Raw genomic sequence first — 16,573 nt, 5'->3', positions numbered from 1 at the left:
AGCTATGAAGGGTATGCCCATAAGATTGTTGCTTGTAACAAACGTGAAAATTTAAAGAGTTACCGGTTATGTTGTCGATATGAAATATTATCGATTAGTATGATTAGTATTTGTATTAGATAGGGCATGCAAGGGGTCCAAGATTGTCAAGCCAACTTGTGACTAATGTACACATCTTCACACTACATCCGAAAATAGATAAAAAGGAAAAAAAATGTTATTTATATTAATATAAAATTATTTTAACCCACTTTATTTTTTTTGTCTCACCCCTCTAGTCCCAATAAATAGCGGTTTCCATTTCACTGACTTCACACATTCAACCCAACTTCTCAACTCTCTTTACGTGTGTGAAAATGGAGGTTAGAGGCTTAGCTTGTTTTGTACTTGTGTTTTCGGTTTTGACGGCAGTCAACGCTCGTATACCGGGAGTTTACACCGGAGGACAATGGGAGAGTGCTCACGCCACCTTCTACGGTGCCAGTGACGCCTCTGGCACCATGGGTACGTCACCATTTCATTTTCAATAACTAATAGGGGTGTTCTTCGGGTTTCAGGTTTTTCTGGTCGGAGAAAAGTCACCTGACAATTTTAAAGTTTGAGCGGGTTGGCTCGGTTTTAAATGTAAATGAAAAAGACATTGTTTATTTCCACAAAATATCAAAACAACATTATTTGACGCAATCATCTCAAAATTAATATTCCAAGTATAAAAAAAAACAAGAAGACAATAAATGTTCGGGTTTTGTGTTTTAGGTTGTTTGGGTTTTTTTATAGAAAATAGTGACCCGATAACCAACCCGTAGTTAACACCATTTAAGGTTTGGGTTGGTTTTTTGGGTTTCGGGCTTACATGAAAAATGGATTTTTTGTTCACAAAATATAATCTACATTGTGCTACCAAAATATTATCCTCAAAATACAAACATCACTTGACAAAATGATACCAAATGTTTGGTTTTTGCTGGGAAAAGTGTCCCAATAACTGACCCACTTAAGGTTCGGGCCGGTCGTGTTTAATTTTTTTGGGTATTCTTTAACTCAGGTTCGGGTGGCTTAGAATTCGAGTTGGGTTTCGGGCAAATATAACGACACACTTAAGTGGAAGTTGATAAACATCTTTAGTTTGAAACACGAGGTCTTAGTTTCAAAAAGTTATCACGCACAAGAAAAGCTACAATTGGACAAGCTCACAAGTTCTTTAACTAAAGTTCATTTTATTATGTTATAGGTGGAGCCTGTGGGTACGGTAACTTGTACAGCCAAGGCTATGGTGTTAACACAGCTGCACTAAGTACTGCTCTATTCAACAATGGGCTAAGTTGTGGTGCTTGTTTCGAGATCAAGTGTGCGAATGACCCGCAGTGGTGTCATCCCGGGAGCCCGTCGATTTTCATCACGACCACGAATTTCTGCCCGCCTAATTTCGCCCAGGCAAGTGATAATGGCGGGTGGTGCAACCCTCCTCGAACCCATTTTGATCTCGCCATGCCAATGTTTCTCAAAATAGCTGAATACCGAGCCGGCATAGTTCTTGTTTCTTATCGCCGGTTAGTCTTCTTTATTATGGGTGTAAATTTCTTGCACGACAGGAAACTGACACGAAATTTGTTTGAAATTAGTATAAACGGGTTCATGTTACTTTCAACACGCTCAGAAAGATAAACATGAAGCTCAACCCGAGCAAGTGTTCATTTGGGATGGAAGAGGGGAAGTTCTTAGGAGTCATCGTTACCAAAGATGGCTTCAGAGCGAACCCCGAAAAGGTTGAAGCCATTATGAAAATGGAATCACCTACTACCGTCAAACAGGCTCAAACACTGAATGGACGACTAGTCGCACTTAACCGCTTTTTGGCAAACCATGCGGATAGGTCGTTCCCATTCGTGTCAACGTTGAGAAATTGCTTAAAGAAAACGCACTTCCGCTGGACACCAGAAGCGGAAGCAGCCTTTCAAGAGATTCGGTCACGCTTGATCGAACTCCCAACACTCACAGCACCAGAAGTTGGGGAGGAATTAATTCTCTACCTCTCCGCCACAGACAGAGCAACTGGGGCAGTCTTACTAGTAGAACGAAAGGGTATCCAGATGTCCATCTACTATGTAAGCCGCGTCTTAACAGACGTGGAAACCCGGTACTCCACCCTGGAAAAATTAGTCTTAGCGCTTGTACAGGCTTCACGCAGGCTAAGACGATATTTCCAAGGCCATCCAATCACCATTCTCACCAACTTCAAACTTGCAAATGTTTTAGGCAAACCCGAGTTGTCAGGGCGCCTAGCCAAATGGGCAATTGAGTTGGGAGAATACGCGATAAAGTACAAGCCAAGACCAGCCATAAAAGGCCAGGTCTTGGCCGACTTTATTGCAGAAGTCCCCGCTTCGCGGGAAAAAGAGTGCCAGGAAGAGGCTCAACCCTCTCCAGCACAAGACATTAACGATGTCTGGCGACTCTACACTGATGGAGCAGCCAACAACGAAGGTTCAGGCGCAGGGTTTAAACTAACTAACCCAGCAGGCCAAGAATACACTTACGCTATTCGGCTGGATTTCCCAAGTACGAATAACGAAGCATTCTTGGCCGGATTAAGAATTGCGAGTAAGATGGGGGTGAAAAACTTGGAAGCCCACGTGGATTCCATGCTAGTAGCCAACCAGATAAACGGGGCGTAAACGGCCGTGAACGACACAATGGCCCTGTACCTCGCACAAGCAAAAACCCTTATGCGCGATTTTAACGATTGCAAAGTTGTGCACATCAAGCGAAGCGAAAACAAGTCTGCGGATGCGTTAAGCAAGCTTGCGTCGTTAGCCTTCACCCACTTGGGAAAGGACATCCGCGTTGAACTTCTTGGAGCACCATCAGTCCCGCACAAGGAAATTTGTGTCATCCAAACCGGCACGGAAACATGGATGACGCCAATCATAAATTACCTTGCAGCGGGTGTACTACCAGAGTCAAAGACACAGGCAAGAAAGATACGCTGTAAATCACTGAACTATCAACTTGTTGATGACATACTTTACAGGCGTAATTTTCTTGGCCCACTCCTCAGATGCGTTGACGACCAAGATGCCGACTACCTCCTAAGGGAAGTACACGAAGGCATCTGTGGGGTACACGCAGGTCCACGCGCAGTTGTAGCTAAGCTGAACAACGCGGGATACTTTTGGCCGGGGATGCACACGGATGCGCTGACCTACATCAGAAAATGTAAGTCCTGCCAGCTCTACGCACCCAACACGCATCGCCCAAAGAACGAACTTGTTCCAGTCACTTCTTCATGGCCATTCCAGAAGTGGGCCATCGATGTGACAGGCCCATTTCCCACAGCAGCAGGGAACGTTCAGTTCCTAGTGGTAGCCATCGATTACTTCACCAAGTGGATAGAAGCAAAACCCCTAGCCCAAACAACCGCAAAACATATCAACAAATTTATTTGGGAATTTATTATTTGTCGTTTTGGACTTCCACAGAATTTGATGAGCGATAACGGCACCAACTTTGCTGACCAGAAGCTACAAAAGTGGCTGAAAGAGCTTCAAATGACCCACACCTTTACCTCAGTGGCACACCCGCAGGGTAATGGTGAGGTGGAAAGAGCAAACAAAAGCATCGTCGATGGCATAAAGAAAAGACTCTTGGAGCATAGATCCGGCTGGGTGGACGAAGTTCCACATGTCCTTTGGGCAAACAGAACGCTGAAAAAAGCAAGCACAGGCGAAACCCCGTTCAGCCTCACCTATGGCACTGAAGCCATGGTTCCAATCGAGATTGGTCTACCCTCACCAAGAGTCATAACTCAACCAGAAGACAATGATGCGGAAATACGGTTAGACCTTATGCTAACCGAAGAGCGCAGAGACTTAGCCGCAACGCGTGAAGAGAACTACAAGCGACAAATGCAAAAGTACTACAACACGCGGGTGAAACTCTGCAACTTCAATGTAGGAGACTACATACTGCGTAACAACGAAGCTTCGAACCAGGAGCGCCCAGGAAAGCTGGCCCCGGTCTGGGAAGGGCCATACATTATTAAAGAAGTTCTGGGAAAGGGCGCATACCGGCTCGAAAGGCTCGATGGCACCCACATCCCAAGAACATGGAATGGAGCTCAATTACGCAGATGCTACATGTAGATCAATTCCAAACTTGTAACGAACAAGCCTAGAGCCACTTCTAATGGAAATGATTCTCCTTATCACATTGAGGTTGATAGCCTTACCTTTATACTTATGAACTGACCACACTGATATGCCGGTATTCGCCGCATAAATAAGTGATGGAGGAAGTAAGTCGTTGCGTGTGGAAAGCGGCACAACCCGCATAAACACAGAAACTGTAAAAATTTCTAAGGGGAAGATGAGGAAAACCTTCACGCATGTCAGATATAGATAAAGTTTGGTCATCCTACTAAGTGAAAGTGACGGTCCTACCCGCACAATCATGATAGAGGAAACAGAACATTAACCTATTATCTGACACGCTTCGAAAGGTTAACTTATTCAAAACACTTAGAAAATTGATAAGTTAAACTAAAATATGCATGAGCAAATCATATAATGTTTACAAGGCAAGGCGTTAACAAAACATTTATATTCACATTAAAAGCTGTTCAAACATTACAAAATGGCTAGGTATCTACCCGCCTACAAAAAGTACAAATTTATCCTAACAACTTGGAGGATTCTGAAGATTCAGGCTTCGGGACCACTCTCTCCAAACCCACTTGAACCCGCACCATCAGTCGGCTGCGGCGGTTCGAGGAAAGCTTTGAGAACAGCTAGCCCGTCATCAGCAGCAGCAACTTCATTAACCTTCTCCACAACCGGATGAGAGAAAGCAGCATACTGGTTCACAGCTTGGTCATAGGCAGCTTCAGTGTCAACATCGTGTAGAGGAAATTTGGAAGGCGGGATGCCTTTCTCTGCAAATCCTAGACCAAGCAAGAAACCAGCTTTCTCTCCATCCTCATGAGAAGCGTTGAGGGCTGCACTCATGGCATCATCATAGGATGTGTTCGGGAAAATCCGATGCACAACCTACAAAAAAAAAAAAAAAACTTTTCTAAGTATAAAGAAAAGAGCAAAAAGCAAAGAGAATTATGGAGCTATGCGTACCTGCGGCAACGCTTCTCATAGAAGCCAATCCTTATTGGACAGAGCCTCTTGAAGGGTAGCGTGAGCTTGATCGCGTGTGCGTTCAGCCTCATTCTTGTTTAAGTTGGCAAGCAGCACTTCCTTGGCAGCAGCCTCCTCAACGCTTTTAAGCTTGCGCTCAGTGCGATCAAGCACACCCTTCTGATCCAAGAGCTCCTGTAGCTTCTTGGCATCCTCCAAAGCCAAAGCCTCATGAGCCTGCTGAAGCTTCTCCAGTTTAGCTTTTAATTCTTCATTTTCAGCGCATAGAGGCTCAGCAACAGCTTCAGCTTTGGTGGCCCTTTCAGTCGCATTGCGCGCAGTTTCCTTGGCCAACCTAAGCTGTTCGTTAACAGCTTGGGTAGCCTTGGAACGGGCCTCATGCCTAGCTTGGATTTCGGCCTCAAGATCCTTGAAGGCCTTTTCCTTCTCAGCAGCGGTGGCGGCAAGCTTCTTATTTTCTTCTCTCAGTGATCGCACCTGAGCCCCCTCCAAGCTATGCGCAGTCCTTAACTTGTCGTTTTCACGACAAAGTAACTCGACACGCGGCTGCATCCGGGCGAGAAGAATCCGGAGCTCAGTGGACAACCGGCCCTCCTGGTAACTAACCATTGCCTCCCCCAATGCACCACTTGGAGCGGCATGGCGCGCCCAGTCGATGCAGTCTGCAGCCGTCCTGAGAGTCGTGCCTCGGCGGATATTCCACCTTGGGGCATAGACCTCATTGGAATCTGAAACTGCAACAACAAAAAACAGTTAAGAAAAAATGACTAAGGAGGGATAACAGGCCAAAGTAACCCCACGCACCTGTAAGGTCGATAACAGGCCGATAGCCGCTAAACCCATCACCCGAACCTAAAGGATATCCATCCAAGAGGTCAAGGAGATGGGAATGAGGCAAAGGTTGGACTCCCTCATCAACAGAGGTAAGTCTAGAGGTCCCAACTCTAAACATACCTGAAGAACCGGTCAAGGACGAAGTAGTCGTTGACACTGTAGAAGCCACTGAGGTAGAGACCATCGGAGATGAACTCATTTGAGATGAACTCATAACCGTGGTAGCCGCTGCAGATGAGCTCGCAGAAAAAGTCACCGCCGGTCCGGTGAATGATGTAGTAAAGATGGCACTGACGGTCGGCGGAGAAGTTGAACTGCTCAACGCAGCAACGAAACTGGACGCCATCGTCGGCACAGCAGCCATGACAGATGACGTCATAACCGGAACAGTTGCTTCAACAGTATAAGCAACTGAACTAGTACCAGAAACAGGCGCAGCCGCCTGGGTCATCGCCTCGGATAGGTTGACCAAACCTATCGTCGTGGGTCCTGAACCACTTCCTCCCGCACCGCTCTCAAAAGCATATAAGTCCACTCCTGCATAAAGAAACCAAACATATAAAAAACAAAGGCGGAAGGAAATGCGGAAAAGGTACACAAAAAGTATACTTACTAGTTTTCTTGACCTTGAAAGCCCTGACAGGCGGAGATGGACCCGATGAAACTGGCCTCTTAACGCCAGTCACCTTCTCAACGCTTGGTGGCTCGGAAGTGACAGCCGTTGTCGCAACCTCTGAGACAGTGGCCTCGTTTCCACCACCAAGGTTCCCCGCCGCCTCCTCACTTTCAGTCTCGGAATCAGACTGATTCCCCAAGTCAACGAAGGTAGCAACCTTCGTTTTGCCCTTCGCGCCAGCTGCCTTCTTTTTCCTCACAATAAAAGGCCCATCTGCGGATCCCTCATCAGAAGATGACAAGATCAGAGGAATTCCAGCAGAAGTTTGAGCATGAAGAGGACGAGGATTAAAGAACTCCTTACCTGGCCGAGTGGCGCTAAAAATCTCGTGGCCTGGCGGGTAGACCTCTACGAATCTATCCGCAGTCTGCTCCAAAATGGGCAACTCGTTCTTATCAAGATCACGAGTACCCAACTGCGCGGGACCACCAGTCTCCCGCGGGTGCAAAAGCGACTGTAAGTCGTTCCCCTCTGAAATAAAAAGATAACAATGTTAGAAGAAAATCCTAAACCAACACAAAAGACGGAGCATACCATAAGGAATATAGTTCAAACCGTATTCAAGAACGATGGGTATTTGCGGCGTCCCAGACCCGGCATCCTTCCACACGCGGCTCATCCCAAGCATGACCATCCCAGACTCCGCGAGGCGATAAACAGGAGTCCGAATCTGGGAAATCTTGGTGAACCATTCCGTCTCCTGGTAATTGGAGGCCGGAAGGTTAGGAAGTGCCCTCCCATTCTTGAACGACATCGCGATGGGAACGACACGAGCGGAGATGTAGAAAAACTCCCGCTTCCAAGAACGAAGACTACGCTCAGTAGCGCAAATCTTCAAACCCTTGATCCGGGTGACAAGGGTATACCAACCCTGGACGCACCTCCAAGTGTAGAAGGTCATCAGGCGGTCGACTAGAGTCTCGATACCCAAAATACGGCACACCCATTCAAAATGGTGAACTTTAGCAACTGTCATTGGGTGCACCTCCGTCAAATGAACACCGTGTTTCTCCAAAACACGGTATACGAACTTCGTTAATGGGAATCTTAGATTCCCATATAAGAAGAACGAAGCGTAAACCCCTATCTTGCCCTTAGGGAGGGTCGTACACCGTCTGGTCGGCCTCCGGGAACTCTGGCTCATAGGGCTCCAGCATGAACTTCTTGACGATGTAATGGTATACATTGACAGAAAGAGTACACTGACACTCGCCAGCAGTACTCTTATCGTCCTTATCGGACGTGGATGTCAGGTTCTCAAGGAAAACGTCGGACTCCTCGACGTTAACCTCTGGGTCATGAGAAGACATTTTTTAATGTTAACAGGAAAGAAAGCGGTTTCAGGAGAATGCTCGCCGGAAAAGATGATTATTCGCCAGAAATCGCTTAAAAGGAGAAGAAGAGTGAAGTGAAGGTATGGGACGAGATACACCCTCTCCACCTTATATACTCATCGCAATGAATGCGATGAATTTAATGCGGATGAGAGAGAAGGCGCATGAGCAATGACACGGCGACACGTGTGGATAAAGCAAGCTGGCAACAGGTGTCAAAAGGGCGCGTGCCATAAAACTCGCGCCCACGCACCTGAAAAAGCGTCCTGATTGACCACATGCTGTCACGTCGTCATAACTTCCTGCACGTCCTGAAACCGTCAGAAGACGCCAACGTCCTTTCAACCGTTTGGACTGTCCTTATCCTTTCACCAACCCTTCGAATTTCAAAAAGATTCAAAAATAAGAGGGAATATACCCCCTTACCTTGGAAAGCAAGAAACCGTAAGACATGTGCGGGTACAGTGTCAAGGCGAAACCCTTCACATACTTAGCACTTGCAGGGAATTGAAGCTAAGAAGGATCTTATGGGTCATGCTTGCGGAAAGAGAAATAACACCCCCGCATGGCGGGAACGTTGAGAACTAGATTGTTTGAAGCTCCAAGGTGGAATTGGTCGTTTAACATAACTGATCACTATGTCTAAAACTACCAAAACCTCGTGGAGAATCTACACAAGTGAAACTCAACGCTCCTGATTTGCGAAGAGGTTACACCTACCCGCATCATACCCAAAGATCAGGCAGAAAAGTCGGGAATTTTCTGCAAGTGACATTAGGAAAACCGCGGGAAGAATCCCCGCGGAGAACCTTAAAAACGAAAACCCCTCTTTAAAACCCCTTACTTAAAGTCCAAAAGTTCCCCTCACTTATTAACAATTCATGAGAAGAACAATGGACTGGGGGGACTTGAAGAGGTAGGTCCCCGCAAAGCCCAGTTGGACCCGCAAGACTCACCTTGAAGAGGTACGTCTGCGCAAAGACCAGCTGGATCCGCAGGACCCACCATGCTCAGAGAGATGAAGACCTTACACGCAGTAAGCCAGCTGTCCCCGCAGGAAAGCCTCCCTTGGTACAGTACCCTGCCTGTTCCCGCAGCTGTGGGTACAAGCCAAGAAGGAAGGCTACCCGCACTAACAGTAAGGCTACACGCATAAGGCACTAACTCTTATATAATTCAGCAATGTCACCTGAAGAAGGACTGAGCAGGGCGGGAATATTCCCGCCCAAAAGAGCCAGTCCGTACGCTTTTAGAAGATCTTTTGTACTATACCTACCAAGGTATGGACAAAATAGACAAGATCTGACAAAAGCAACCCATGAACCAATCACAGGGTGACAGCTCACTGACAATAGTACGAGGAGGAGCACGCTCCAGTACAAAATGTCACTATCAGCCGCTGCGTACCCACCAACTCCCAACGTGGCACGAACGTAGCCCATAGTTGGTGGAAAAGGAATATTATATACAGCTGGCCGTACCTGCTTGGAAACCTACATTCGGCTATAAATATTCCAACACCTTGGAACGGTATCATCATCTTCTCTCTAGCTATTTCTCTCTATATACACTTTATATTCAGAGCAACCTAGTCTGATTCTCACGCCGGAGGGTGGTCACAAGGAGGAACCCCCCCCCTTCTCAGTGACGAGCTTACGGTGTCTGTTTTGCAGGTTGAGAAGAATAACCATCTTTGCCGGATCTAACCCTCGTGGGAAACATCTACTTAACCCTAAGATTATCCTTAATCTGTCGGGGTCACTTAGTGTTTCTTCACTAACCCATGAACATATCTAGTTAAACGGTTGTGTTCCGTGTGAACTCTATAGGCTCGCGTGTTATCTGTTTAAGTTTAACTCATTTATTTAATATTTTTCAATTATAGTTATACGGGAATAAATAATTGTTAGGTATTTTAAGTTAAAGTTTAGAATTTACCAAAGAAATGAAATAATATTTTTGTCCTAAATTTGTGATAAAATTAAAATATACTGTAAAAATCAGTCTTATAACATTTAAAACCTTTAAATAATTTAAAACGTATATTTACTATTTTAGCTTATGTATTAAATTTTCAAAACATCTTGATTTTCACACCTGAAAACCGGGCCGCGTGGGCCAGCCTACAAAACCGTGTTTGTAAATTTTTGGTCTTTCTTGTTGTTTAATTCACATTTACCAATTTACCCTTGTACAACTACTAATTACGTAACATTGTTGTTCTCACATAGGGTGCCATGTCGAAAACAAGGAGGTGTAAGATTCACCATCAACGGTTTCCGTTACTTTAACTTGGTTTTGATCACTAACGTCGCGGGAGCAGGGGACATAACTCAAGCATGGGTGAAAGGTTCAAGGACCGGATGGATGAGCCTTAGCCGCAACTGGGGTCAAAACTGGCAATCAAATGCAGTGCTAGTTGGCCAATCACTTTCATTTAGGGTCAGAGGCAGTGATCGTCGCACTTCTACCTCATGGAACATTGTTCCCGCCAACTGGAATTTTGGACAAACCTTTGTTGGCAAAAATTTTCGAGTTTAGCCACTTGGGTGCTAAACGGGTTAATTAAAACATTTACTAATATTCATCACACAAGCTTTATAATAAAGAAGTTGTGTACTAGGTGTGATTTTAATTGATGTTAGGTTTGAAAGAAAAAGAGTTATATCATATACGAGTAAAGTTTAGGAAAGAATGCGATTGAGAGGTTTGAAGTGGCTATAAACTAGAGAGTCGTGTCGCAATTCCTGATGGCCCGCAACTTTCAGTTTCTTATATATTATTATTTCATATTATTATCATTGTAAGAAATGAGAATACACTTATGAAATTGATATGATATTTTTGGAGTTTTACATATTTTGTTCATGAAGGCAGCAGGTATCTGAATTCATAGACATATGGCTGTATTTCTATCATTTTAGCCGGATTGGCTTTCGTTTCACCATTGAGACACTCCATTATTAACCTTTTAAGCGAGCCCGATTGTGGCAACTGGCTATAAATCCATTCCAGAAGTGACTCCATGTCATCTGCAAAATCCTTCAAGTGCCATTGTAGAAGCTTTGGCACCATAATCTTTTTTTTGCTAATAACACCCACCGACGCATCTAGATACTCCAGTCTCGCTCTGGCTAGTTCGTTCACTATGTTCTCGGCTGTATAAACCCTCAGCTGCAAATAACATTACAAGTTACAACCATATACTAATTAATCTAGTTTTAAAATATAATAGTTACATCGTAAATAGTGATTCAAACGTACCGCTGGTGAAGACCAACTCCCTCTACAAAGAGCAAATGTCACATTGGGTTCGGGGAATCCTAACCCATAAGCGTGTCTTAGTAATATTTCTCTCTCATCCTCTAGACCCTTGTAAATATAGCAACAATATATATTTGTGGGTGAGGTTCAACAACACACTAAATTATTACGAGAACAAAACAACAGACCTAAATTGTTTAATTTCTTTTTAATTGTTTACATTTATAAATATATTATAATTTTTAAATGTAAATGTGTGTATTATGTACGTAAAAGTAATTAAACTATTTTGTTCATATGTTATCCTAAATTCAACCGTTTACCTACACATGTGTAAATAATATAACATACACATGACTTACACACGTAAAGGTGATCCTGAATATAAATGACATTATATATTTTTTTCATAAATTTCAAGAAAGATGAATAAATATTGCATTTCAACACTTTTTTTATTTTTTATTTTAAAAAAAAAAGATTGAAAAAATGGATAGTTTATTTTGCGTGTTCTTGCAAAAGACTGCGTTCTGCTTAAGATTCGTATCTTAAAAGTTATTAAAGATTTTGAACTATTTATGGTGTCAACTTACATGATTTGAGTTTGATGGATGCCTAAGAATGAAGTGTTCAATGGCTAATGCATTAACCACAATACCACCCACATTAATCACTGCCTTATTCATGAGAACTAGCAGCTTCTCTTGTGTTGAGGGCAATCCATGTTGTAAAAAAGCCTGCAACAAAATATTAACTTAGAACTTTATGTTTATTACAACATTTTTCATACAAGTTCAAGATTTCTTACAGTACATGCATTATGCAGGCATTGTATATATTAATCCAGAATGCTAACTTCTGCTTACATGTCAATAAGTTCAACTTCACACTGCATAGTTTCTGCATCAAAACTCTAAACAAAAAATAACATGTAATTAGTTACAATGTAATTACATAATAAACATTTTCTAAAAAATAAATATATCATTTAACTTGCCTGAGTTTTCCAACTTCTACCGAACATTCGGAAATACGTGTATGGTCGAGGGTTGTTCGTGTAATTTGCGTGAAAGTCTTGTAAGGGCCAATGTCTCTAACTGCACCATCAAAGTCAAGTAATATCGAATACGGGTCAAAGTTTGACCCGTTATCATGAAAGAAAAATGTTGGTGCAGTACAATTAAAACTTGTTTTGGAAATAAAGCTTTTGGAACTCATGCATGAAACTTGCTTGTGTGCAATATCTGAACCTTCTTCACTGTCCGGAAACGGTTGATTCATATCTAGAAATATTGATATTAAGCACTTTATAAGTTCTTCAGATAACTTATTTGGATTTCTTGTGTTATTATTATAATATGCATAACTTGAGTTGTCGTCTGATTGTAAGACCGAAAGCCCAAATGAAGATCATCTTATCTGCGTTTCATAGTCTTGTGATCCATGATTATTGTTTATAAGTTTTGGTCGGTTTTGATGTCGTCTATGTGATTTTATTCGTGGTCGTTGGTGACGCCGATGCAGGTTTTTTAGCTGCTGCAGTTCCCATTCTCGGGTTTGTTTTTTCTCAATGTACAAACTGAGGTTCAACTTGTGGACCTTTCTTTCAAGCCACTTGATTTCTTCCTCCACCGTGGCGAGTTCCGTAAGCAGTTCTTTTATCTGTACTTAAAAGGCAGTTAAAACAGTTAATACTTTTTTCTTATAGTAATAGTTATTTTTATATTATAAGTTTATAAATAAATATTGATGTAGCACCTTATAGGGAAGGTGAGTTTGAGTAGATAAACATGGACAACAAGGACCATCCAATGCATACTGCAAGACTTTGCTCAGTTTCAACTCATCTTCTAATTCTTCTTCAAGTTGCTCAACCTTTTTATCACACACAATTCATTGAGTACCTTTAATTATTATACATATTTACTAAAACTTACTAGATATATATTTTAAGATTATAAAACCAAAATAAGAAGCTTAAATTCTTAAAGTTTAAGATGTGTTTTCTCTAAAAAAAATATTAGGGGCTGAAACGCCATCCGTTGTTAGAAAGGCCGTATGACATGCCAAATATGGTCATATGCAGGGTTGAGCAATAACCGAACCGTTAATCAAAAATCGACGAAAGCACGTAATTAACTGAATTAACCTAAAATCGGTTATGGGTTTTTTTGGATACCCTCGGTTAATCGAAATTAACCAAACCGAGCTGAACCATTCATATGTTCATGTATTTCTAGCTTTTATCCGTCTATTCGTGTTTATACCTCAATTTTAAGTATTTCAAAGTCTCTAGCCCAAGTTTGGTTTTGGTTATTAACCGAATTAAAAACTGATAAAGTAAGCGAATAAATCGAACCAATTAACCGAAAACCGATTGGTTATCAAAAAGATTAACCAATGACTTCGGTTTGGGTTTCGGTTGAGGCTAATATAGTAATATCCGAACCAAACTGTACACACCCTTAGTCATATGGGCCCTATGAAAGATTAAAAAAAATGGTCATATGGGTTGTATTAAAGACGAAAATGATCATATGCGTCGTACGACGTGTTGCTTGCCAATTATTCCCCATATGATGTGTTTGAGCAAATAAATTATTGATTTGACCACTTTCATATGACTCGTATGACCATATTTCACCCTATCATATGCCCTTGCATGAAATGACAAGCTATGACGTACGGACTTAATTTGACAGCATACAACCCGTATGACATGACATGCACGATGATGTGGACTTGGAGATGGTGTCCGATTAGCATCACCCATTAGTTATAATTAAGCAAAGAAAAACACCTTATATACATACATAATCATTCGGCACTACGAAATAAATGAGTCTCACATCCGGTGATCCTAAGTTCCTAAGTATTGTAGTAGTAATAAACTAATAACATAAATTTGATAGACAAATGTTGGAAAATGATAGATGACACCTCTTGCTGAAGAGCCAATGTTTTTTGGTTCTCTTGAGTCTCCTGCATGATGAGCTCTTCAAATTTCATTCTATTGAAGGATCCACGAATCACAAAGAGAATTATAATGATTAAATTAATTAAAAGGCTATTGCAGATTAAACATAATAAGCTATAATAATTAATATATAGGAATACCAATATGAAACGTGAATAAAGCGGTGGTGACATGAAACCCACGAAATTTATTAAACCTTCACCGTAACCTTTTTTGTTTACCCGTGATACTTGTTTTAAGATGTTGACTATACTGATATTATTAATCTTATTATTACCAAAATGTATTTATTGCTGAATAAAGCTGGCATTGGATTCCAACCCGTACATATAAATTTTTGGTTAAATCAGGACACGACATTACGTTACTTCAAGGCAAGACAAATTTTGGATCATGAACCTTAATTAATCACATGGCTTGCCAACTTTTTTATTCAACGGCAAATAAAAACGAATATTGTTAGAAAATCAACAACCAAACAACAAACAACCCAAGCTGAAAACCAACAACCAAACAACAAACAACCCAAGCTGGCAGAGTAAGCCACTGGACCTAGCCGAATTACACTAACAGGGAATCACCCCAAACCATTACAATACAAATCTTTCCCAGTCCTCCCACGATAAATACGACCCTCCCGACCTAGTTTTAACCCAAACTACATGAACGTGTGTCACAACTATATTACTATTAAACAAACTATCTGAAATAGGTCATTAAGACCGTCCTCAATGGGCGACAAAGAGTCCGGCAAAGGGGTGGTAACCCCTCGGTACGCCGTTGAGGGAGGGGGGGGGTTGTGTGAAGACCGGGTGGTGAAGAAGTGGGGATGTGTGGCCGGCCATGTCCTTTTTTGATGAGTTGGATCAAATCCAACAGACATAAGACCAAATCCTCGGGGCGGCAACATGGGGAGGGACTGTTGCCCCAGGTGCCCACGTGGCCAATGAGGTTGCACGGTGGAGGGCTTTGTTGCCCCCTCTACAAAGAATGGTTTAAGAAAACGATAGGTTATTTTGTTTTACTTTTTTTGAACATGTAAGGAATAAAGCCTGACTACTTGGGGTTACCCAATGGTAAAAGGAGACCTCAAACGACCGTTATCACAGAAAGTGCTAGCTACCCACCCACCATATTATGTTTCGGGAATACTTGCCGCCCGAATGCCCGCTGCAGTAAAATTCAGTTGGGATCGGATTTGAACTTGCGGCCTCCGGCGGAGTTGACTTTATTAAAATTATCTATAGTGAATCTTAATATTGATCGATAATCTATGGATTTAAAATAATAGAAACGTTAAGAACTGATGTGAATCTAACATATTAGCATGATTTGGTAAACTATGTGACACCTTTTTTCCTTTTTATTCATAAATTTGTACGTTACTGGAAATCACTACTCTTGAGATAATGAATAAAACAAAACACATCAACTGGATATCTAGCGCGCTGAATCACCTAAGAATATGAAACATAACACATTCAATATGAAAACTCTATTCGTGTCTTTTAATAAACATGGCCTTCCATATTAATCTAGTAACTTATGTTTACTCGATTGGATTAAACAATATAATCCATAGGATGTTTTCAGATGCTAAGCGTTTACTCGGTTTTGTAAATGTGCATGATCAAAACTGAACCAAAAAAAATACGTTCAACAAAAGTTAAATCGCCATCCGTGGGACTCGAACCCACGACCACGTGGTTAAAAGCCACGCGCTCTACCAACTGAGCTAGAACGGCTCATACAAACATTATACTTCAGATATTTAAGTATGTTTCTTACTAAGCAATTAGAAGTTAATTTCTCTCTTTCTTTTATTACAGTTTTCATGTCTACCCTCCGTGAAGTCAATGTCATACATCACAAATATATACTAGTTGGTGAATGGAGTGGGTCGGGTTTTAATCAAATATATACGAGTGGGCGGCTAAAATTGCCAATGGAGATGGGGAATAGACACTTGAACATGATATGTAAAGGTTTGGACATTGTTTCTATGTTTTCATGTTATTTTTGTTTTACATCTGTTTTATCATGAATTTTACATAACTTAAATCGATCCATTTATAAATGTGATTAGTGTTGATTTTAGTTTTAGTTTTGGTGATCATTTGGTTATTGGCTATGGGCAAGATCATGATGATATGTGATTATTCTTGACTATTAAATGATATAGAAACTATTGAGCTTAGATATTCATGTCACATGTTGATTAGAAATATAGATTTGAGAGTAAGATTAGAGGATGTGTGTGCTAGACATTCAAAACCAAACATAATATGCCAATCTCTTGATTAATTAGATGATTAAAAATAATGGTTTCTATTAACTTTTAATC

At 41.8% G+C, this 16,573-nt stretch overlaps 2 protein-coding genes and 1 non-coding gene across 3 annotated transcripts; 1 reads left to right on the top strand and 2 right to left on the bottom strand.

Moving 5' to 3' along the window:
• Positions 1-321: 321 nt before the first annotated feature.
• LOC143558967 (expansin-A4-like) lies at positions 322-10,837 on the top strand. The gene is made up of 3 exons (XM_077047695.1): positions 322-504; positions 1,232-1,550; positions 10,220-10,837. Exons 1-3 carry the CDS (start codon positions 357-359, stop codon positions 10,527-10,529), a joined length of 777 nt encoding a protein of 258 aa, XP_076903810.1. The 5' UTR covers positions 322-356; the 3' UTR covers positions 10,530-10,837.
• A 7-nt stretch (positions 10,838-10,844) lies between these two features.
• On the bottom strand, positions 10,845-14,307 carry LOC143558958 (uncharacterized). Its single transcript, XM_077047690.1, has 8 exons — positions 14,193-14,307; positions 13,011-13,127; positions 12,665-12,914; positions 12,250-12,535; positions 12,066-12,165; positions 11,846-11,989; positions 11,253-11,360; positions 10,845-11,162 (listed from the first exon to the last, which is right to left on the bottom strand). Exons 1-8 carry the CDS (start codon positions 14,259-14,261, stop codon positions 10,854-10,856), a joined length of 1,383 nt encoding a protein of 460 aa, XP_076903805.1. The 5' UTR covers positions 14,262-14,307; the 3' UTR covers positions 10,845-10,853.
• A 1,594-nt stretch (positions 14,308-15,901) lies between these two features.
• On the bottom strand, positions 15,902-15,974 carry TRNAK-UUU (transfer RNA lysine (anticodon UUU)). The gene has a single exon. It is a non-coding gene; the product is annotated as a tRNA-Lys (tRNA).
• Between the last annotated feature and the right edge of the window lie 599 nt (positions 15,975-16,573).

This window comes from Bidens hawaiensis, unplaced genomic scaffold (assembly GCF_021521415.1).
Source record: "Bidens hawaiensis isolate Kalapana, Puna unplaced genomic scaffold, B.hawaiensis_p1.1 tig00019676_1, whole genome shotgun sequence".
NCBI classification, from domain to species: domain Eukaryota; kingdom Viridiplantae; phylum Streptophyta; class Magnoliopsida; order Asterales; family Asteraceae; genus Bidens; species Bidens hawaiensis.
Note: the sequence above shows the minus strand (reverse complement) of the source record. Positions and strands in the feature narration are given on the sequence as shown.